Source organism: Stegodyphus dumicola, chromosome 4, assembly GCF_044657685.1.
Source record: "Stegodyphus dumicola isolate Sdum_Otavi_A_Nest chromosome 4, ASM4465768v1".
Taxonomy (NCBI): domain Eukaryota; kingdom Metazoa; phylum Arthropoda; class Arachnida; order Araneae; family Eresidae; genus Stegodyphus; species Stegodyphus dumicola.
Genome location: NC_140771.1, coordinates 158,280,583 through 158,306,409, shown reverse-complemented (window position 1 = coordinate 158,306,409; position 25,827 = coordinate 158,280,583). Strand labels below are relative to the sequence as shown.

Genomic DNA, 25,827 nt, shown 5'->3' with positions numbered 1-25,827 from the left:
GGATGGTTCAAAACTATATGTCAAAAATGTAAAGGCAGGTAGAGGGAACCTCAATAAGAAGATTTTGAATAGAAATACATGTGCGGTAATGCCACATTAAAGCGCTAGCACGTAAAGCAGTATGAATCACAGGAAACTGAAATGATAAGTAAAGAAAAAAGGAAAAAAGTACTAACATTTTACAATAGGTGCTCAAAAGAGCGGCCACCAACAGCGATGGCAGTGCACGGATCGGCATACATTAGAAAAGACGTCAAGCATGTAGAGCATATGTTCAGCAGCAACAGACAAGTGGGCAACAAGATTTTCTGCAGATGTGACCACGTACACGAGCTTTTTAATATGACCCCAAAAGAAGAAATCTAAGCAGGTTAAATCAGGACAACGCGGTGGCCAGGGAACTGGTCCGCCCCGTCCTATCCAGTTCTGACTGTAGACATGTCCAGGTGATTCCTGATATTCCAGCTGAAGTGAGCTGGGTCTCCACCATGCTGGAACCACATTCATCCATAAACAGCTCGAGGAACATCGACGAAACGTTCAGGTAAGACGTCCTGTAGGAAGATGCTGTACATGTGGCCAGTTAAATGACTGGGTAGAATATACGGTCATGTTAAGTTATCGTGCGCAATGCCTGTGCAAACATTAATGGAAAACCTTTCTTGGTAGGCATGTGTTATTGTGCCATGTGGGTTATCATGAGCACACAGGTGAGAATGATGAATGTTAAACATACACGACCACATAAAGGTAGCCTCATCAGTGAATAAAGCATCTGCAGCAGAAAAAATTTTTGAGTCATCGCTTGCACTCTGTAAATGATACGGATGTGTCCCGTCTTTATGTAAGTAAGTCCTCCTATAAGTAAAGTCCTCAAAACAGCTGTATGGGTCACACCCAGTGCACTTCCTACAGCTCTCAAGCTTGGCGAAGGATTATCCCTTACTGTGTTTAGTATTTCTTCCACTGCAGGAATTTTTAGATTCTTCCCATGCCAGTATAACACCTGGATGCACAAGACGATCCACCCGTGCTTAACTCTCTGGGAATCCCTCCCTGTACATTCTTTGAGTAGCTAATTCATCTCCTTGTGCACCCCCATACATGAAATGTATGTCGGTAAGCTCCGCATTGGTGTAACGATGCACAGTGCTCAAGATCTGTGGGGGAAATGAAGAATCCAGTTAGCCGCACTCATCCACTGTCCACGCTAGCTTTTATTTGATGCACTCATTCGCTAGCAGGGCTAGCTTTTACACGTTGCACTCATCAGTGCTTTCTACTGGCTGAACACGGGATTACCGCACACACATTCCTTTAAGAAATCTGCTTATTTAGGTCCCCTCTACCTACCATTACATTTTTGACATATAGTTTTGAACCACCCAGTATATCGTTGTAGAAAATATTTTCAAAATAACTCGAAATTTGATTACTTTTTTGGACATCCTTTTCTACTTATAATTTCTAAGAATCAACATGTATTATTTAATACTTTTGATTCATGAGCTCACACGCACTTAGTTGTAAATTGTGTCATTAGTCAAATATTTACATAATGGTAATGGAAGAGGTATTTTCTCCCTCCTTTCTGCAGGCTTTCATGGTGTAACGCGGGAGCACACTCGGCTGGTATTTGAGAGGTCCAGGTTCGAGTCCCAGCAAGAGCATTGCTGATTTTTCATGTCTCTTGCTTCATAAAAACCTTATGACTCTTTAAAGCAACACATTCATATTAGATTCGCTTTGTATAAAAATGAGGTCAGTGCTACGAAATCTACATGTTGGGATTTCTTCCATCGATAGTAGGGGCTTTATGATAGTTCTGGCTCGGGAGCTTAAGAGCTGAGAGGGAACTCCCGAGAAGGAATGGTCAGCCGTGGGAGGGAGGCTTATCTGAAAATGGGGATAGGGAGCCTTATCGGGAGGTGGATGGGAGTAGGGTAGCTGCTATGTCACAGAAAAAAGATGTGTGCTTAGGATTTTTTTTTTTTTTTTTTTTTTTTAATCTGGTGATTTAGACATTTATTAATTATATGAGAATTTATAAACTTGCTTATCTGTAATGAATTCTTAAAAACATATATCAAGTAGGTGTTTTAAGTGGATACAGTTGTTTTCCTGAAACAGATATTAGTAATAATAAAATATTTCCTTAACAGTATAACTTCTTTGGAAATTAATCATTTTCTTACTTGCATGTAGCCTAAGGTTGAATGTCTATATTGCTACATATGATGGGTTTCATAAAGACAATAAAGTTAAATTTTAAACCAAATAAAAAGCTTATTAAAATACAAATAATATTGAGTACTACTATTTCGTAATTTGATAATTTAGGCATTTATAACCATGTGGTAACTTGTGAACTTACTTACTTATATTGAGTTCTTAAAAACATATATCGAGTACGTGTTTGATTTTCTTTAAACAGAAATTACTATACAATAAAATGTTTCCTTCACAGTATAGTACTATAACCTCTTTGGAAGATAATTATTTTCTTACTTGTATTTATCCTTTGACTGAATATGTACAAAACTGCTACATGTCATCACAATTATATTTTATTGATTTATACCGGAGGTTATTTCCTTCGTTAATAAATTTTTAGCCTTTGTGTTTTTCTTTGTATTCCAACTGTTTTACTACGCATATGATGATTATTTCCTAGGTACCCTTAACGACGATTATTTTCGAATTTAATGATTGAGCGACCTTATACACTCAGAATTTTACCTTATTTCTTAAATCTTCTTTTCATAAACTCAGATAAACTTTCCTTAATCTTAATTACATTACTCATTTTTATTATTAAATTCATTTTACCCCAGAGTTTTTTCATACTTGTTAGCCATACTTTTAACTTATTTGTTATATTTTACGTGTGTAATTACTAAAACACACATTTTTGTTTGTTATATTATTAATGTTAGATGTAATTTTTTACTTTTTTCGTTCCTTTTAGCGTTAGTGATCTTCAACATATTCTGTATTTTAACTTATTTCTTATAGTTTCTGATCATATAGATGACTTGTATTTAATTTTAGGTATAACATTTCTAGCTTGTTTTGTACATTTTAACCTTCACTATATTTAATATACTTTAATTTTTAACCAATTTATATTTTCATGCTATATACATGATTTTTACTTGATTTCTCTCATACATTTTAACCTTCATAATTTCCAATATAGTCCTAATTTTAACATAATTCCTATATTTTCACATCATATACGTGACTTTTATTTAATTTTAGGTGTAAATTTTAACTTCTTTTCTATTTTTAACGTTTTTAATTTCCAACATATTCTGAATTTTAACTAATTTGCTATATATTCACACTATGTACATGACTTTAATTAAATTTATAGCTACTTTAATTTGTTTAGCTTTCATAATTTCAAATATACTTTTAATTTTAGTTTAATTCCTATATTTTCTGACCCTATATATGAATTTTATTTAATTTTAGATGTAATTTTTAACTTGTTTCATACATTTTAAACCTTCATAATAAGCAGTGTTATTTACATTTAGAACAATATCTTTTTGAAGCTGTGGTTACTTTTTGAAGCTGTGGTTACTCAGCTCAGTGCATACAAAGCTAGTTCATATTTTTATTATTTTTTAGCTATGTTATCATGATTTGTATATTATTATTAATTAGGACTTTAACATATAAAAATATATGATGACAGTATTTTATTAACACATAAATCCATGATTCAATCATTTATTAACTACACAACTAAAATAGTATAAATTGAAAATGTAGTTGGAAGGAGGCATAGCATTCATTTTTTTTTTCAGTTTTTTAATTAGTATGTAAGGTATTTCTCTCACCTTCCTAGCGTGCCTTCGTGGTGTAGTGGTCAGCACACTGAGCTGGTATTTAAGAGGTCCATGGTTCGATTTCTGGCGAAGGAGTTGTTAATTTTTCATTTCTCCGGCCTCAAAATAACCTAATGTCTCTACAAGTAGACTTCTACCTTTCGAATATCATCAAAATGCTTCTATTACACTCTCTTTGTATATTTGCTTAAGAACAGTTTCATATTATCACATCTAAAGTAATAAAAGTAATTATAACACAACAGTGCTATTTAAAATAAAATTGGATACTTTTCTGTTTAAAGAGATTGTATAGCTGACTCTGTAAGCTGTGATGACAAGTTGCACTCAAATTCCATTTCTGATTAAAAGCTGTTGTCTTCAAAATTTTTTATGATGTAACTAGATAGTCTTTCAATTCTTTAAGTATCCAAACTGTTTGGTAGTTTTCTTAAGTGAATTTAAGATGACCTTTTTTTTTAATTACGTTTTTATAGAATTAGGAATTTGTAATTGTTGCATTATATGAGCTTACTCGTTTCATTTTTAATATGCCTTTAAAAGACGAAATTTTACCCAAGCTACCAAAAATGCTATTGATAACAAGTAATGGTTTGTAATCCAAGATTTAATAATCACTGCTTTAAAGTAAAAGAGTTATCAACAATTATATAAAGTGAAGTTATTTGTTACAAATGCACACATATTTAAAAATATGTGTATATATTTATATAACAATATTCATTCAAGAAATTATCATTTACTCTATGTATTTAAATTTATAAATAGTATTTATATTAAAGTGTCTTTCTTAACTTTATAAAACCTTTCAATTATGAGAAGACAGCCTCACAGACTTGCAGAAAAAAAAAAAAAAAAAAAAAAAAAATGCTTGTGGTGCATTTCAGCACTCAAAATAAATATTGCACAGAACTGTAGAAATTTTTGTACTTTTCTGTTATATGCCTGCCACATTATTAATTCTTGTGAAAGAGAAGCCAAATACATATCAAGAAACAATGATAGAGTCTTTGTGATGTGTGTGTTTAATTGTAAACCTTTTTTTTATTGTGTATGTTTGCTTACATACACTAGAAAATATTTAAATGCATACACATACACACACACACTAGAAATTGTTTACAATAAAAACCCCACCACTCACCAAAATCTTTGGCAGGTGCATAATTGAAAAGTACAGGAAATTCTAGTTGTCAGAAACCCTTATGATATCTACAGTTTTAATTTTGCTACCAAAACATCTCGAAAAAATATATTTTTTCTCTGAATGAATCACCATTTCCTGTAAAGATTTTAGCTCTCCTTCATTCATTCTAATGATGCTTTTATAACTTTGCCATCCTAATGCCAAAGTTTGTTTAAAAGTTTGACCTGATGCATCTCATTAAGGACATCAAGCTACATGTATTGTTTTTTGGGTCGTGCTTTCTGCATGTTTTACAGAATTTTGCACAACAGTAATCATTGTATAAGTTCTTAAGATATGTGATGTGTATTTATGTTTTGTGTTCGAAGCAGCTGTATCAGTAACTGAATTTTGGCTCTACATTATACTTTCAGTTTATAAAATACCATTCAAAATGTATCAGCCCATAATCAATCAAAAACATGTCTTCATAAATTATTTTTGTTTCTTTTTGCATTATATGACATGATTTAAATCAATGATGGATAAAGTTGTTAAAAATTTTACCAAAACATGCTTCTTGCTTCGGATGCTAAAAGAAATCCCATTAATTTCTTTCACTTTAAAATATTGTATTTATGATTGTTAATAATAATAGCTATTTCATGCTTGTGCTCTTTTTGAATATTTTTTATTGACTGTTAAGTTACTGTAAAATATCCCATGATCAAAATAATATTTATATTACTAATAAGGTGTTTTCTTTTAAAGAGTGAATAACTATTTGAAAGTTTAAAATATTTTCTAATATTGCTCCATATTTAAAATTATTAATTAATTGATCCATAATATAGATATTTAGATGTAAAACACATTATTGCACTTTTTTCCAGGAAAAATTTATGGGATATTGCAATTGAACAAGTTAAAGAAAGTGAATATGGTAAATGAGATTTTCCAGTATATCCAGCATGAGTATTTTTTCTCAATTACAGTATTACTGCAAGATTAATTCTGAACACGATTTTTAATTTACTCCTAATTATGTGTTTCTACATTTTGTTATTAAAAGTATTAACATATATTTATGTATTATAAGGTTAGTATGAAATGTTGCATAAAATGATATTATAAGTTATTAAAATATTTTTCTACTGCTTTCTTACAATACCATATAGTCTTGTATCTCTCAAATTCCTAATGACTACTGCAAAGTTATTTAAATATTAGCTGCAGACTTATAAAAATCTTCGAAACATATCTGATATTGTATTAATAAATATGTTGGGCATACAATTAAGACCTGCTTAATGATACATTCAGGACATGTTTATATTGAACTGATTAATAATTTGTTCAAAATGTTATTGTGTTTTTAGTTTCTTTTAAATTAAATATTGAAACGTTTTAAATAATATGAATTTCAGATGAACATAAGTTAAAATTTGAATTTAAGTATTTCAGTTTCAAAATTTGATATATTTGAGATTTATAAACATTCTAATTAATACTGAAGTAACATAGCTAGCATAACAAAATTCTGAATTGTTTTCAATTGAAAAAGTCAGTGAAACATTAAAAATTTCATAACCAAAAAAGTAATAATAACAATTATGATTTTGTTACATTAAAATAAACTGATTAAGGACTGCCCCCTCCACAAATGTTCAATGTGTCTACCTTCGTTAATGTGACAGACATTTATGCTTCATCTGGAGGATTTTCTTGGATATAATGGAAAGCCGACTTGATGCCCAGTAGCGTAACTAGGGGGAGGGGCAAAGGGGTGTATGATGCCCGCCGCCAAATGGTCTCCAAACAAGATTTTCATCATATCACTGTGTTTTTTTTTGGGGGGGAGGCGCCAAAAAGGTATTTTGGCCCCGTGTGCCAGTTATGCTCACTTTCGCCACTATTGATGCCACAAATGAATGAACACCATGGTTCTTATTTCTTTCAATAAGGTGCTTGTTGAAAGATTAATACAAAAATTATCAAAACTGTATCTGTGATTATAGTCAAAACATGCCAAAATTCTGTAAAACTATCTTAATTTTGTAAAAGTAATTAATTCCAAAATTTCTGTAAAAGTAAATTTTGCTGAGAATGATAGGATGCATAAGTTGTGGAGACAATATGTTAATATAATGGCCACACTGTCATTGTAATCCCATACTCCTTTCTCCTTTGGAGATTTCTCAATGGTCTTAGTGCCTCTGCTAGTCTCTAGAATCTTCAAAATTTTATCTTTGATGCTGTGGATCCAGTTGATCCTGATACGCTGGCACTCATGTGGGATGAAAGGATATATTGCGTATATGTCCAGCACATAAACAAAGTTGGACACACTGAAGATCTGTGAAGTATAACAAAAAAAGGTTTGAAAAAAAGGTCAAGTAATTAAAAAAAATGCATAACTTTCATAGTTTGCTTAGTATGAATACTTAAAACACTTTATGGAATTATGAATAACTCTATATTAAGATTTAATATAAATAAAAGCAAGGAAAATCACAACAATAAAAATGATGATAAAAAGATTTCAATTCAATAAATACTAAAACAGTCAGTCTGTGTAATGTCTTAATTACAACTTCTGTTCCCAAACTATAGCTAACATAAGTTTGATTTCCTAGATTTTTCTATTTCTTTTTTGGTTAAAAGAACTTGGCATAGATACTTTCTGTTTATTATTAACTTTTACCATAGTTATTCATAGTAGATCTTCAGCTAAAACGGTTAGTGAACTGCTCAGCTAAATATTTTAACTGACTAATAAGAATAATAAAATACCTATATCTATGAAATTCCTTTCAAATTCTTTTGCAAAAAATATTGAATAATTTTTGGTATGAAGCCTGTTCTAACAAATATATATTATTATTTTAATTTTCATATTGAAAGTATTTCCATCATTTAAATTTATTTGTCGAATTTAGAATCTGTGAACCAGTGAAAAAAATTAAATGGAAATTCTTAGTTGTGTAGAATATTAAAATTCTTTGAATCTATTTAATAATAAAACCATAATTAAAAGACAAAATTAAAGATATAAATCATTAAAATACAATGTAATCAGGTTAAATATAATATTGATCATATTATAGATTTTTAAAAAATAATGGAGTCTTCAGCCCCTTTTTTTATTAACATTATGATAAGGAGACTTTTTTTTAAAGTTTATTAAGAATATTTCGTGGGGTGGGATAAATCAACCTGGTATACAAAGTCTTCAGTCTCATCTTTCATTGCTTGCTGTTTGATGCTATTTCCTTGATTTGCTTCAGTCATGTTTTCCAGCTTCGTGTTTCTTCTGTTTGACCATTTTTTTCAATTTAATTTTGGTCCGTCTGTCATCCTTTTTACATCAGAAGTCCATGCCAATACCATTCGTTGACAAAAGTTTAATAAAAGTCAGCAAAAGTTTTGTTATTCATAATACATTCTATCTTAGATACATCTTCTTTAACTTTTTTCTTATAGGTTTGTTTTTGCATGTAAGTTAATTATCTTGCATGCACATCTCTAGGAATATTTATTTCTTTGAATTATAATTGCAAAATCCATGAGAAATTATTTCTTACCTAGATATATATCAAATATTATGCTTAAAATTTTGCAGTGCTCTAATTATATTCGAATGTTAAAGATTTGTCTGTTTATTCGATATTTCTAAGAGCAGAGGATATCAGTATCAATACATAGAAAAGAAGCATGTCAGTTTAAGGCAAAATTTAGACTAATATTGTTTTTATGTAAAAATTACCTTTTAAGGGAGGTATTAACACATCACTTACAATGTAAAATATTTGTGCTTCTTGACAAAGAAAGACTCATATCAATGTTTCCATAAGAAAGTGTAGAGTATTTTCTCTCAAAATGCACATAGCTTAATTTTAGTGATGCCAGTCGAAGTTTTTAATCATTCTGGAATTTACATACCTTTTTTCTGTATATAATAAAGATAATTGTAATAAATAAATAATACTTATACTGGAAAACTGAGGATTTATTATTGTTTGATTGATTAATATTTATTTTTGATTTCTAGAGCGGGAAACATCTGAATCTGTTCTCTTACTTGTGGGTAGTAAAAAGGGAGTGAGTATTATTTACTGTGTAATGCTTTATTTTATCAAATACTATCATTACTTAATTTTTCTTTAATCCAACTAAATTGTAAAATATATGCTCAACATTTTAGTAAAATTTCCAAATTACTTATAATGTATTTTTAGAATAAAATATGTTTAACAGTATCTCATTTATGTATGTAAATTAGTTGCAGTACCTTAATTTTGTGTTATAAAATTGAGACTATTCTTTATTTTTTATAAAGGGGAAAACGACAGTATGCTACAAATTTTTGGAAAGAACGGAAACTCCTAAAAATACTTTGGCTTTGGAATATTTATTTGGTCGTAGGAATAAAGGTATTGAAACAGTAAGTGTCTTAAATGATTTATACTTATTTTAAAACAGTAAGTCTAATATATTAACAGAGTATTAGAAATTTTTGGTAGTGTTCACTGTATGCAGGCACAGCTTTATGCCACAATATAGTCTTTATAGTCTCCCAAAATATTTATTTGGAAATGTAACCTTTTTAAGTATATTATTGCATTGTATTAAATATAAAAGAGGAATGTAGTATCCCTCCACTGCCTAAAAGTTTTATTAGAAAGCTATATATATATATATATATATATATTTAGTTTGTCATTCTATGTAATATAAATATGATATAAATGTTACATAGCACATTAAAATGATTTTTAGTAGTATTGTAACAAAATCTCATTAAGGATTTAAAAAAAAAAAAAAAAGAAAATTCAATTAATTTCATTATATTTACATGAAAGAAATAGCATTTCTCTAATGCTGGCTATTTAACTGAGTATTAGAAATTACTAGTATTACTTTGTTTCAGACCGTAAAAGTCAAAGGGACACGTTCCATAATTTGATAACTTATCTTTGGGACATACAGAATTTACAGAAAAAGTATGAAAACACTTGGACTAGGAATGAATTCCATTACTGATGGTGATTTTTTCATTCATGACTGCTTGAATTCCTTTAATGGACAAATATAAATCATGGGTAGTAGGTAATTAGATCCCATATTATTTTTCCGTCATAACATGCTCAAGTTCTGATATGGATGTTGAAGGCAGATAGTGAACTTGAGCCTTGTTCTCCAAAATGTAATACAGTGACTGGTGGAAGATGGAATGCTCAAAAACCATGGATATGAGGTGCTTTATTTAGGGTGTTATCTTCTTTACCAACAGTGTCTTTTGGTCAACAGGGTCCATATAGCATGGTAGTTAGTCTTGTGGCGATGGTTTATGCCAGCACACTTCAAACTTGTCAGAAGGTTCATTTAAGGAAGGCCAAAAAACTTTGATAAAACATAAAATTTAAAATTAAAATAAAAAATTTATTTAAAATTAAAAAGTAAAATACGAGGTGATAAGCCGACGCCAAATGTCGACCACTAAACAAAGAGGAACAGGGAAGTACAGGTGCAAAAAAATCTCTCAGCGAAAAGTTAAATTCTTTATATTAGTATTATAGTGAGTGCGCATGGGTACAGCACAGCAAACATGGATACTGCATGCAAATGATAAAAATGCAAATAGTCTGCCACGGTACCCCCCATACACACACGTGCCAAAGGCACAAAGGGTCAGAGGTACATAGGTAACTTGAGACTCTTCTGATGGAGCGAACAATCTGCATTGGAGGTATATTTACTGTAGGAGTCTCCTCAGGAATATGAACTGATGCCACAGTATCTGAAACTAAAAACGCTAGTTTCAAGCGATCAGTGCTGATCACAGATTCTATTCTTCAAATTAGAAGGGCAAAACTTTTATTAGTTCTTTTTATTACTTTAAATGGTAAATCATACATGCGAGTCACTGGTGTTTTTACTGCATCGTGTCTCACAAATAGGTGAGTGCACGGTTCTAAAGCTGTGTCCATGAAATACTTATTAACATGGGCAGATGTAGGTACATGTGCTATCTCTCTCATTGCCTAACACAACTTCTGTAAAAACAAGATTGCATCAGAAAAATTAGAAACTTGGGTGGCTTGCAAAAATTCTGAAGGGAGACGAGTAGTCTTTCCATAAACCATTTCCAAGCATATTCCTCCCAGATCTTTTTTGTATGTAGCTCAAAGATTGATAAGTACAACTGGAAGGCTCATTGTCCATTGGACATTGTTATGACACATTAACTCTTGTTTTATTGAACAATGGAATCTCTCAATTTATCTGCTAGCTGCAGGGTGATGTGGAGAAGTACGAATTCAGTAAACACCAAGAATTTTATTGAGAGTAGTGAATATGCATCACTCAAACTGTCAGCCTTGATCAGTACTTATGATAGCGGGAACTCTAAACCTAGCAATCCAATGAGTAAAAAAACGCTTGAGCAACAGTTCCAGCTATTGCTTCCGGCTATTGGGAAAATTGGTCAAAAAGGGTGAAAAGATAGGAGTATCCTTCCGAAAATGGCAAGGGTCCGACTACATCCAAATGCACATGTTCTTGTTTCAAAACATTAACTGGGTACGACAAAAGACTGCAGTGGACTGTGAGCATGCCATATGACTTTTGACCTCTGGCAGTCGATGTGAGCACGAGTCCAAGCAACATGAGCCTTTGTCGCAGAAGGCCATACAAAACAAGAGAGAAAATGAGTCTTTTTGTCGATCGTATACCTGGATAAGAAAGTCCATGGAGAGAATCAAATACTGCCTTTCACACCGTTTCAACGGAGGTGGCTTGTATGCTTGCTGGTATGTCCCTCCCTCTCATATCAATATGGCTTTTTCTATAACAAATTTTTAATGAAAAACAAATATATTACATCATTGGAAATCTGTAATATAGAATTAAAAAGTGATGCCTTTGAAGAATGCCTTGAATTGATTCAGCCTGCAGATAAATTTGATCTAAATTATGATCGATTAATATGTACTATATATGAATATGATATTTATACTGAAAGTTCGGGCCTAGGAGGAAATGTTGGTTGCGCATTCGTGGTGTATTAGTATGAAATTGAGACTGACCACAAAAAATTCTTATTAAATTTCACAAATACTGGCTGAATTATATGCAATACTAGAGGCTTTGACATGAATCGAAAATAAATTATCTGGTGGTCAATGTGTTCACATATTTTCTGATGCCCTGTCAGCCTTTCAATCACTTTCTGCACTTGGGTTTGATTATAAACTTATTGTGAATATTAAAATGAAATATAGAAACCTACGTACGAAGTATAATATTAAGATACATTGGATTAAGGCACATGTAGATTTCCATGTCAATGACAGTGCTGGCGCTCTGGCAAAAGAAGCCACACTTGGCAACTGTAAAGAAATTAAACTACAAGGCTCTAGAAGAAAGACTACTGGAATTGTTACCGTATTATTCTATTGAACAATAAAGAACAATATAACATAATATATTTTGAATGTTTTATTTACTACTTAACATCATTTCTGTGTAATTTCATAATCAATGTTCATACCAAATTTGTAGTAGGTAAAAGTATGGTTATGTGCAACAGCAGAAGACATTTTGAACCAATTACTGTGTCAATCACATTATATAACAATACGAGGAATTATCATAGTGAAACATAAACAATAAAACTATTCGAAATTTCTTAAAGTTGTGTTGTGATGCAAAAAACCCATCCTATGACTAAGGTTCAGTGTAAAAGAATTAATTACAATAATTACAACAAGGTAAGTAAAATCAAACTAACGTTTATTTTTGGTGAAAAGGATATTTGGTTACATTTCTGATGGAGTCATGATACTCACTATTTCCGTTACAATTATTAAGAGGTGGCTGGTTAATAACCATAGCTGAAGAACACAAAAATATAAAACATACCTTAAAAAAAAACAAGGTCATAGGGGGTCCCACAACTTTAAGAAAAGTATGGAACTATTCACACAAAATCTTGTAAATACATATGTAGTAGGACTTAGGCATCTTTACTAGGCTTGCAGCATATCTGTTGAAAAGAAAAGATAGAAGTTAGTGAAACAAAATAATCAACCAAGGATAACAACAACGACGAGGTCTGGCTCCGATTTTCCGCCCAAAGCAGCAATTCCGTCAGGATGGTTCGATACGTCTAACCTTCCATAGACCACTTCTGAGTGGATCATGGATCCGGACTTGTATTTCCTCACGGCTTAGCATATGGTGTTGGTCCTATTTTCCCTGCAGCTCTCGGGGGTCTGCCAGGCAGAAGATAGAAGAAGGTATCATCTTGTCGCTACAGCTCCGTCTAGAAAAGAGTTTATTTTGAAGAACTTTTCTCCATCTCCCCCTCTCAAACCTGCACAGCCACTTTTAATAGCTGGCGCCTTTTTTTGAAAATTTGGTGAAAATGTGAACAGCAACCAGCCAAATCCAGCAACCCAAACAGAGAAATCTTCACGGGAAGGGCTTTCCCGACTACCAGAAGAGCCAGTTAGCGAGTTCAATCATTCGGCCTCCAAGGCCACACCAATGTGTCAATAATCTCCACAGACGAAAACAAGGGGGGGGGCATTTAGCCTCGCATCGAGGTTCAACTCGACCATGTAGAGCTTCCTATCCAACGATTATTTCCCCCTCTTCACAAATTCGCTGTAGAACCTTTTCCTGTCACAGCAACTGGGCTCCTGTTTAAGTGAAACTCCAGATGGTATATACATCCAACACATCATCCGACATGTGGTTTTTCGTATGGGCAAAAAAATTTCGGGGTGTGGTAATCCTCTGATAATGATTCTGAGAATGAATTCCAGCTGATGGTTGTGATGTGAAAATAGTCAGAACCAGTGAATATTTCGTCAGCACAAATGAATTTGGGACATTAAAAAATAAACTATTACATAACAATATCATTAATTAAAAAATGTCAGCACTATATAAATTGTTTCTTCAGCAGCATTTTAATTATAACCACTCATTAACCAGATTGAATTTCAATTACTATTGATTTACTTTACCGCCAGTCAGAAAATATGTATTAGACAACTTTAATAGAAAGAGGGGTAAAAAAATTAAGCTAACTTAAGTAAAAAAAAAATTAACACACTAAAAGTGCAGCAAACAAAACTTTAAAATAATTAAAGTTAAACAACCTTAAGGGTCAAAACAAAAGTACAAAAACCAAGTAAACTTAAGTCCCTAAACTCAAATTAAAAACTAAACAACTTCAACTAAAGAAAAATTTTATAAAGCAGCCAAACCTAAATTTTAAAGTTTACAAAAGTTACAGTTTAAACTTGTACTAACTTTAAACAACTAAAGCAAAAATTAAGAGCTCCAATTACAGATCAAAACTGAAATAGTAAGCAAAACTTAAGCTTGAAAATAATATCAGTTAATACATAACAGAATTTTATACTATACAGTCAAAAGTCTTTAATCCGGACTCGCCAGGACTTCGGTGTTTCCAGATTATCGGTTTTTCCGGATTATAGATCATCAGTTTAAATCTGGTAAGATGGCATGCAGAAATTATAAAATTAAAAATATGAAACGATAATTTATGAAATAAAGAGCAATTATGATCTAAAGGGTATCAAAATTTATCAAAAAAAAAGCTTAATATTTATTTGTTTACTTTATTAAACATTTCTTTCAACACGCGCATGCGTAAAGCATAAATTATGCATAGTCGAAATTAGAAAATTGCAACCAGAAAACTATTTGATGTGTATTCGTGATATTTATAATGACGAGGAATTTGATTTAAATCACATCAAAGATAGATTACATTGAGATGAAACACTACATTTAGCGAGGAATTATAAGCCGAATAAAATAAAAACATCTGCCCTGAAGATGATGATAGTGCTGACAGATCAACTTCCAGTTCATTCGCGTCGCGACGATCCCCCCCTTCAGCAGAGCAGCATGAAATTAATAAACAGATTTCGGAATGGTTAGAGAAACAAAGGATGTGCCTTTATCCATTTTTTGCAGCAATTCCACTTTTTGTTTGATGAACATCGAAACATGCTTTCACTTTGTAGATCCTTTGGCAGCTCCAGAATCGGTAATTCTTTTTGACATAATCAAAAGTTCAAGCTTACTTTTATAAAATTGCTCTAACAGTCTGCAAAAAATAATAAGACGGATCCAATTAGGATATTAAGGAACAACGTAATCTGCAACATTAACTGAAATAGATAATTAGATAATTTTAGCTTAACTTATACCGTCTGTTATACATTAAACACATAATGCATTTATGCATGCACAGAAAGTTTGTAGCTTTGAGGTCCGGATTATAGATCATTCTGGATTATGGACGTCCGGATTATGGACTTTTGACTGTAGTATATATATGAAAAATGGGAAAGCAGTTGGGATTCCTTTGAAAAAAAGAAAAATTGTATGTGTACTGTACAGATTTATAAAGGAAGAAAGTGGTACATTGATATAGATCATAATCAGGTGTTGACGGGACATGAATGTTTTCCCATGTAACTTGAATAGATTTGGCTTGCAAACGCACAGAGATACTTGGCTGCAGTATATGTGTGAATGATGTGTATCTGTTTTCTTTTCTTTATGTGTCATTTTATTACATGTTCAACTGCTTATTATTATTTTTTTTTTCCAGGTTGTTTTTGTTTTGTCGGGCTGGCCTCTAAAAGCTTGGTGGCTGAATCATCGGCCGGGGGAGCTGGGGGTTTCGCCTTTGTAGTAACATTTTGATCTAGAAATGTGTTGTGTATTGGTATTGAACTGGGCAATATAATTCATATGTCTTATCTGCCTGGGGGATGCAGAATCTGAATTTTTCAAAATAAAAAATATTAGAGGGCAATGATTTGTGTATATTGTAAAAAGTTCAAGATTATGTTGAAAATGCTATGGAATAGATAGTGAGCAATTCTCTATAATATGTGCTGTACTTAATTTCAGCTGGAGTGAGTTTTCGGGGGAAAAAACTAGTGGTTGAAGATGTTTATCAAATAACAAATGCAAAACAGATTCAAATAGTCACAGAGGCATCACCCATTAATGACAACCGCTGATTAGGGACATGGTAACCAAGTACATTTCATTTTTCAAAGCGGCACTTGTTTCCGCTGCTGTCCAAAGACATTTATTGTTTTTGTTAGGATTTTTCAAAAGAGAATGAAATGACACTTGGGTATTTGCAGCCTTAGGCACAAAATGATGATAAAAATTCAGCATTACGAAACATCTCTTTAGTTCGGGCATTGTCACAGGCTTAGGGAAGTTAGAAATTATTACAATTTTTTTCATGAAGAGGCTGAAAACTTTGGTAAAACATAAAATTAACTTTAAAAGTAATATACAAAACTAAATACATGATGATAAGCAGATGCCAAATGCTGCCCACAAAAAGGCAGGAACAGTGAAGTGCAGGTGCAGTGGAATCTCACAGCAAAATGTTCAAGTCTTTATATTCTCACTATAGTGAGTGTGCATGGGTGCAGCACAGCAAACATGGGTATTGCATGCAAATGTAAAAAATGTAAGTACTCCATTACAGTCTCCTGGGAACTCCTGTATTTTATGAATTTGTGTTATGCAAATGAAAGAACAACTATGAAAAATAGAATTAGGTTTTTTTTTAAAAAAGGTTTCCCCCTCCCTAATAGAAATATGTTTATTTAAGAATAGCTGATCATCAGTATTAGATATTACAAATGTCTTCTCTGTCATGACTACTAAACACCAGTAAATTACAACTTCATTTTTTGGGAGGGGGCATAACCACATTTTCTAAATTTTTGCCAGCAGCATAATAAATTCCGTGCCCTGCCTTTTCCAGAAACTGTTATTTCAACTCTTTACTTTTAGCTGACTTATTTTTAAATTTTGTGATGTAGAAATAGGGGTTTGTGAAGTTCTCTTTTAAATTTTGTGATTCTTTTGGTGAAAACTATTTCAAAATTCATCAATTGTATGCTCCATTTGTTAAATAATGCAGATAACTGAAGCAGTATCAACTGACATTGATAATGTAAATGCATCTACTAATTTAATAAAAGTTTTATTATAATGTATATCATTAAATATAAATTTATTAAATATATGGAAATTAAAGAATTATACACCATCTTCACATTAGAATTCTTTTCCTCATCCTGTCATAGTTATGTGATAATAAAGTAGAAGGGGTTTGATAAAAGTTTCAGAAACTCTTTAAAGGGTTAGTTGTTAAAAAAGTTTGCAGACCTTCTGTTACATGAACGATAAATAAATTTAGGTATTAAAGTTTAAAAAAAAATTCCTTTATGTAACTGAAGAAATATTTCTGTTGAATCATTGCTTTAGTTGCAAAATGAAAAGCTTTCAGAACATGCTTTCCTATGGTTCGTTAAATAAAGATGTGAGTTGTAATTCCAAAATAGTTTTCTTATTTTCTACATTACATTACTTTTCTATACTTTCCTTCTTCCTGTAGTGATTATATACATTTCAAGATGCATTCATATATACTTAAATGTCCTAGTACAGGTATTGTAGGTGTTTAATGTACAACTTGACTGATAGAGCATTTACTTACTGAGAATCCGTACTATTTGTAGCCATGTGATATCAAAAACATTGGTCTGTCATTACAGTCAAAAGTCGTTAATCCGGACTTGTCGGGACTTCGGCGATTCCGGATTATCAATTTTTCCGGATTATAGATCATCAGTTTAAATCTGGTAAGATGGCATGCAGAAATTATAAAATTAAAAATATGAAACTATAATTTATGAAATAAAGAACAATTATGATCTAAAGGGTATCAAAACTTACAAAAAAAAAAAAAGCTTAATATTTATTTGTTTACTTTATTAAACATTTCTTTCAGTGTAAGTTGTTTAAGTTGCTTCGTTTTATGTGATAATACTTTCTCTTTAATTCTATAAACAGACATAATTTCTTGTTCAGTTACAAAGTTCCGCTGTTCGAGTCCTATAATTGCTGTGTCGAGAATACCAACTAATTTGTCAATAGAAATTTTTTCGCTTTCAATAACCTCTATGTCACTTTCTTCACTATCGGAAGCAAATTATAATGACGAGGAATTTGATTTAAATCATATCAAAGACGGAGTACATCTAGATGAAATACTACATTTAGTAAGGAATTATAAGCCAAATAAAATAAAAACATCTGCCCTGAAGATAAGGATAGTGCTGACAGATCAACTTCCAATTCATTGCGTGTCGCGGCGTTCCCCCCCCCCCCCCGGCCACAGAGCAGCGTGAAATTGATAAACAGATTTCAGAATGGTTAGAAAAACAAAGGATATGCCTTTATCCATTTTTTGCAGCAATTCCACTTTTTGTTTGATGGACATCGAAGTATACTTTCACTTTGTAGATCCTTTGGGAGCTCCAGTATCGGAAATTCTATTTGACATAATCGAAAGTTCAAGCTTACTTTTATAAAATTGCTCTAACAGTCTGCAAAAAATAATAAGCCGAATCCAATTTGAAGATTAAAGAACAACGCAATCTGCAACATTAACTGAAATAGATAATTAGATAATTTTAGTTTATACCGTCCATTATACATTAAACACGCATGCGTAAACTTATTATGCGTGTGCGCACATGCATATGCGCACCCGTTAAGGTCTTATGTGTATGCATAAACGTCTATGCGCATGTGTCAATGCGACGCACGTGCAGAAAGTTTGTAGCTTTGAGGTCCGGATTATAGATCATTCCAGATTATGGGTGTCCGAATTAACGACTTTTGACTGTATTATATTTCCTACTCCTGAGAAAACTTTCTGACACTGTTTGCAAAATTTTTCTCTATAGCTATTTATGGCTTTTAACCAAAATAGTTTTCTAAAATTCAGTGGCATTGCTCGCTTTTTAATATTTCTGGCAAAAGGTTATTACAGTCAAAAGTCATTAATCCGTACTCGTCGGGACTTCACCGATTCCGGATTATCCTTTTTTCCGGATTATAGATCATCAGTTTAAATCTCGTAAGATGGCATGCAGAAATTCTAAAATTAAAAATATGAAACCGTAATTTATGAAATGAAGAACAATTATGATCTAAAAGGTATCAAAATTTACCAAAAAAAAAAAAAAAAAAGCTTAATATTTATTTGTTTACTTTATTAAACATTTCTTTCAATGTAAGTTGTTTAAGTTGCTTCATTTTATGTGATAATACTTTCTCTTTAATTCTATAAAAAGACAATTTCTTGTTCAGTTACAAAGTTCCGCTGTTCAAGTCCCGTTAATTGCTGTGCCGAGAATACCGACTAACTTGTCAATCGAAATTTTTTCGTTTTCACTAACCTCTCTGTCACATTCTTCATGTCTTTATCCATTTTTTGCAGTAATTCCACTTTTTGTGTGATGGACATCGAAACATACTTTCGTTTTGTACGATCCTTTGGGAGCTCCAGAATCGGAAATTCTATTTGACATAATCGAAAGTTCAAGTTTACTTTTATAAAATTGCTCTTACAGTCTGCAAAAAATAATAAGCCGGATCCAGTTCAAAGATTAAGGAACAATGTAATCATCAACATTAACTGAAATAGATAATTAGATAATTTTAGCTTATACCGTCCGTTATACATAAAACGCGCACGCGAAAATGTATTCTGCGCTTGCGCACATACATATGCGCAGTCGTAAAAGGTCTTATGCGCACGCGTAAACGCCTATGCGCATGTGTCAACGCGGCGCATGTGCGAAAAGTTTTTAGCTTTGAGGTTCGGATTATAGATCATTCTGGATTATGGGTGTCCGAATTAACGACTTTTGACTGCATCTGAAATTGAGAAGTATTGCCTGCTACATTTAAATTTAGTCATTTTCAAAATGTGGCATGTAAACAAGCTGTCGATAAAAAAATATGTTTTTGTGCTTTCCGAAGAAAAATATTTCCATCTCATAATTCAGAGATGTTGTGAAATTAGTGGGATTAATATTTCTAAGTGCAAAATAGGCAGCATTATTAATCAGAAAGGGAAAAATCCATTAAGCATTACTTCTACATCGAATGAAGACTTCAAGCATGTATACCCCAAAAAGATATTTAATACAAAAACACATATGTCTGTCACTATTGTTCTTACTTTCAGAGAAATCTTTCTGACACTGTTTGCAAAATTTTTCTTTATAGCTATTTATGCCTTTTAACCAAACTAGTTTTTTAAAAGCCAGTGGCATTGTTCCCTTTTTACTAGAGCCTGTGATTGGGCACCGTGCTTGACTGATAGCTCCAGTAGAAAATAGCTTTTGGTCAGTAACTGTTAACTTCTTTAATATTATAGCTACAATTGAATGGGGAGGCTATGTCAGTTGCTTTTCCTGAGAGCATGAGGTTAGGTATCCTGCTTGGTTGATAGCTCCAATATTGCAGAAAATAGCATTTTGTTGACAACTGCTAACTTCTATAGCTAGAACTATAACTTCTATAGCTAATATTATAGCTAGAACAGCGGTTCTCAACCTTTTGACTAATGCTTACCATCTAAACAAAATTTAAAATCTTTAGTACCACCACTATAAAGTACTACCACCACCACCACCATTCTTGAACAAAGCTCAGATGACATAAATTTACGAGTGTTAAGAGAAAAAAACTCGATCAGGATGGTTTGGATTTTAATTTTTGAATTTAATAGTTAAAAATACTTTGCTTCTTTGTGTACCACCTATTTTTCTCTTGTGTACCACCGGTTGAGAACCCATGCCATAGAAAATCTTTTGTCATTCATAATATTGTATTCTTGAATGGCCAATTATTCTTTATCCAAGTTAAAATTTTTATTTATTTATTAATTTATTAGGGAAAAGAAATTTGCCATATATGGGAATTAGGAGGAGGAACACTGTTTACAGATCTTCTTGAAATTCCTATTAGCTCTAAAACTTTAAAGTAAGTATCAAAGATTTTCATATTTTCTTAATTATATGTTATTAATAGAAAAAATAATACTTTTTGGGAAACTTTCAGATATTTTCTTCATATTTTTATGCTTTAAAAGTCATAATCGGTTGTATTATTTTGTTTTAAAAGCTACATGTGATGGGTAATAAATTTTGATATTATGAGGTTTAATTTTATTTGTAGTCAGTATATAGAAAGCAGTTCTGCTGAACATTATGCTGCTTTTCGTAAAATTAGATCAACCAGGTTTTATTAAGAAGTCTGTGTCTGTAAGTTAGGTTAAAATAACAACCTTAAATATATATTTTCTAAGAAACTCCATTGATTTGAAAGATGCTATAATAGACCTTTCTTTAAAAAAAAAAACACAATAATAATATTTTTTTGGGGGGGGAGGTTAATTTTATTGAACAAGTGTAGTCATTTTTATAGTCACAGTATGGTTTTATTCTTGTTAGTTGAATTAATTTTGCTGAAGAATACTTTATAGTTCTCTTGTGCATCTAGTTTGCAGTGGTTTAGGTTGAGGATTTGTATATCCAAATATTTATTCACATGAGAAAATGCTTCTCAGAAATTAATTATTGAAATTGTTTCTTTCTGTTGTTAATATGCATTAAACCAACCAAAAAAAGGGGGGGAACTTTGTATTTAACTGCCTGCGATGATTCACAATGTATTGTAGTAGTAATATTTACCTGCTTTACCTAATTAACTCTAAAAAGGGGCACACAGTATGTGATTTAAGGCAAATTATTAGTTAGATGCGCAAATACAATCTTTTTTATGTCTGCAAATGACAATATATAGCAACAATTGCAATTTATCTATTGTAGAATAAATTTTGAAACAAAGGAAAATTGAACTGATGAAATAGCATTATCACACTGATTTCTATGATTTCAAAATGGGACTGAATCACAAAGAATGGCTCTGACATCTACAGGTAGCATATGGATATGAAACTCAATCTCATGCCTCTGTATTCAGGTGGTTTAAAGAATTTTGTACAGGTCAAAATTCTCTCCTGGTTGAAAAACCTACAGGAAGACCTTTGTCAGCTGTAGTCCCAGGATATCTGTCAGCCATATGAAAAATGTTAATCAATTATAATCACTGCATCTATCAAATGATACAGAGAGAACTTAATATTGGATCTACAGTTATACATAAAATTATTCACGAAGAACTGAATATGAAGAAAATTGGTTTGTCATTCGGTTCCCCCTAAATTAATGGAACACCAAAATGTCAGAATCAGTAATCACCAACTGTCAGAATCAGTAATGAAACCCTAAAATTAGTTAATGATGGTACTATAACTTTTGGTGAGATGTACATACCATTTTTTGGCATTTTAATATGTCAAGAAAGTAAATTATGTGACTTAGAAGATGACCCCAAATCAAGAATGGTGAAAGGACAGCAAACAATGAAAAATGTAATGTATGCTTTTTTTCTAAAGCGATCAAGTAAGAGGTTGGAGGACAGTTCAACTAACTCGTTCACCACTAAATTTCTTCCATAAATTCTTTTAGAAGTGAAAATTTGGGGACTCGTGCTTCAAAATGATAATGCATCTTCTCATTTAGCATGATCAACAGTTGAATTTCTTGAAGAAAATCACATTCAAGTTATAGAACATCCCCTTATTCTTCTGATCTTGCTATGTGTAACTTTTGGCTATTTTTAAATCTAATACAAAATTTACATGACTATTATTTTCATTCCAAAGATGAGGATTTTAAGAGACCATAAAAGCATATACAATCAAAAGTCGTTAATCCGGACTTGTCAGGACTTCGGCGATTCCAGATTATCAATTTTTCCGGATTATAGATTATCAGTTTAAATCTGGTAAGATGGCATGCAGAAATTCTAAAATTAAAAATATGAAACCATAATTTATGAAATAAAGAACAATTATGATCTAAAGGGTATCAAAATTTACAAAAAAAAAAAAAAAAAAAAAAAAAAAAGCTTAATATTTATTTGTTTACTTTATTAAACATTCCTTTCAATGTAAGTTGTTTAAGTTGCTTCATTTTATGTGATAATACTTTCTCTTTAATTCTATAAACAGACATAATTTCTTGTTCAGTTACAAAGTTCCGCTGTTCAAGGCCCGTTGATTGCTGTGTCGAGAATACCGACTAACTTGTCAATCGAAATTTTTTCGTTTTCACTAACCTCTCTGTCACATTCTTCATGTCTTTATCCATTTTTTGCAGCAATTCCACTTCTTGTTTGTTGGACATCGAAACATACTTTCGTTTTGTAGATCCTTTGGAAGTTCCAGCATCGGAAATTCTATTTGACATAATCGAAAGTTCAAGTTTACTTTTATAAAATTGCTCTTACAGTCTGCAAAAAATAATAAGCGGGATCCAATTCGAAGATTAAGGAACAATGCAATCATTAACATTAACTGAAATAGATAATTAGATAATTTTAGCTTACACCGTCCGTTATACATTAAACGTGCAGGCGAAAATGTATTCTGCAGTTGCGCACACGCATATGCGCAGTAGTCAAGGTCTTATGCGCACGCGTAAAACGCCTGTGCGCATGTGCCAACGTGGCGCATGCGCAGAAAGTTTTTAGCTTTGAGGTCCAGATTATAGATCATTCCGGATTATGGGTGTCCGAATTAACGACTTTTGACTGTATTTCATCAATTCCATGAAATGAATGGCTTCAAGCATTTACTCTATGGAAATTCACCTATAAAAATACATTGATGTTGGAGGGGACTACTTTGAATACACCTAATGTTGAGTTTAATTTGTACTATTTAGTTAATTTCAAAATTTTTAGTGTGGCGTGACTCTCGCACTACAACTACTTAAATGAAAGGGGGGAAAAAGTAGCTCGTAGGCCCCTTTTTGTTATTTATTTTTTTAACCTGTACATTTCTTTGGGAACAAAGATATCAAACTGTTTAATTCAAATAGCATAGCAAATTCAAATCTTCAGTGAAAATCATTTTTAGTTAAAATTAATTTACTCCACTTATGATGTGGTTTATTTGTAGTTTGCATGCCATTACATTGCACAATAGTTATTATACTGCTGCAGTATATCATTATTTACCAAACACATGCTGTGTCTGAAGGTCATAGCATGGCATTTTCTGGTTATAGCATGGTGTCTGAAAAGTTCTACATTGTTACCAAGTGACAGTAAATCTTAGAACTCATTAACTGTAGGTGTATACGTAAATATTTCTCCCTGGAAGAATAATCCGCAATAGGAAAATTCATTGTCATAGATGGTACAAATGCATAGAATAAGGAACATAAAGATACATGTTTACTCAGACATATATTTTGTTATATGTTATTTGATTACAGTAATTTATTCTTTTATAACAAAGAAAGAGGTTAATCAATTAATTGGTTAATTAATTAGTAAAGAAATAACTATATGTTAAATAAATTGCATAATTTTTTAATGTTTGGTTTGAAACGTTTATTTCCATAAATATTCAGAGTTTTAATTTGTACATATTCATTTGTATACCTTTAAAGTTTATTATCATTTTCATGCTCTTCTGGAAGAAAAACATTCACTTTTGAATATGTGTGTAAAATCTGAATAAAAGGGAGGGAAATTGCTTTTAACATTTATATGCAGAAAAAAGTGCTTTTTTCATTTTTAGCTCAAATAACTGTGGTGCTATTTTAATATTTGGGCCCACTAATGGCAATCCTTCTAGCACATTAAGTCACATCAGACAGCCTTTAAAGAAATGCATTTTCTATTTGTTTGACATATGAACCATTTATGTTTCATATGCTTGTTATAGTAATAATGATCATCTATAAAACTTATTTTGAGACCTTGGTGTTTAAAAATATTACATGCACAAATGAGAATGATTGTCTTTTTTAGATTTATGTTAATTTAACAATTGAACAATCTTAGGAAAGTATATAAAAGATTTTCTTGTTAAATAATGGTTTAAGCTTTGCTAAGATTTAAGAAAATTACGAACAAGTAAAATTTAAAATAATAGACATTTTCCTTGTTATATTCCTATGACATATGCTGGTATGTGACATCCTTATATTGAAACGTAATATTAGTATTTTGAATTAAGAGCAGTTATTTAATATAAAAAATTATATTGAAGCATAGCATTGAAATATTTAAAGATCTGGTAACTGGTTTCATGTTCCTTCAGGAGTAAGTTTGATTTAAAATTTTTTAAATCATTTACCTTTTATATGTGGTGAAATCTCTTACAGCTGCCATTTTATTAAAATGGCTATCTCTGAGAGTGACCAATGTTTTCGTTTGACTAATTGGGTACTTGATTAGGTACTTATATTTTAATGACACCACCTTTTCACAGTTTGGTGATTTAAACCACCTTTGCATAACTTAGAACTGAAAAAGTATTTATAGATTACATATCGGGTGTGAGTTGGTGGCTTTCTTGCATTTTTTTAGAAGGATCCCTGAGCTATTAATATTTATCTGTAAACATTATCGACATATGAAAAGGAGACATACTTCAGCAATTTAACCTTTTGAGTGCCATGACTGGCTTTATCCGGCCATCAGATTTTTTATCACTTGACATATATTAGATTATAATTTAAGGTATTTTCTTTTCTTACTTTTTTAATAATGCAAATATCATCTTAATGAATGTAAGTTTATGAAAATAGAGACTAAAATGGGTAATTATACAAATTTAGCTAATAAATGCAGCTCTTCATGACAGATCTAAAATTGTCGGCTGCTCAAAGGGTTAAAATACAAATTTTACTTATTAAATAATGATCACTTGATAGATTAAGAAAATAAAACACATTCTTCTTTGAATCTTTCTGTAATTTTTTAGTAATATTCTTCTCCTGAAGTACACAGTGATCTGTTTTTGCTTAAAAAGTCATC

The 25,827-nt window shown here is 31.6% G+C and overlaps 1 protein-coding gene across 9 annotated transcripts in view; it reads left to right on the top strand.

Moving 5' to 3' along the window:
• The window catches only part of LOC118179562 (cytoplasmic dynein 2 light intermediate chain 1), a 116,409-nt gene that overhangs the window by 19,459 nt on the left and 71,123 nt on the right, over positions 1-25,827 (top strand). For 5 of the 9 annotated variants that reach the window (XM_085815653.1, XM_085815654.1, XM_085815657.1 and 2 more), the window contains exons 3-6: positions 5,877-5,926; positions 9,035-9,084; positions 9,323-9,427; positions 20,822-20,910. In XM_085815653.1, coding sequence (XP_085671779.1) covers positions 5,877-5,926; positions 9,035-9,084; positions 9,323-9,427; positions 20,822-20,910 — 294 coding nt within the window. The remainder of the gene's footprint in view (positions 1-5,876; positions 5,927-9,034; positions 9,085-9,322; positions 9,428-20,821; positions 20,911-25,827) is intronic. The other 4 variants (XM_085815659.1, XM_085815660.1, XM_085815662.1 and 1 more) reach the window with 1 other exon arrangement.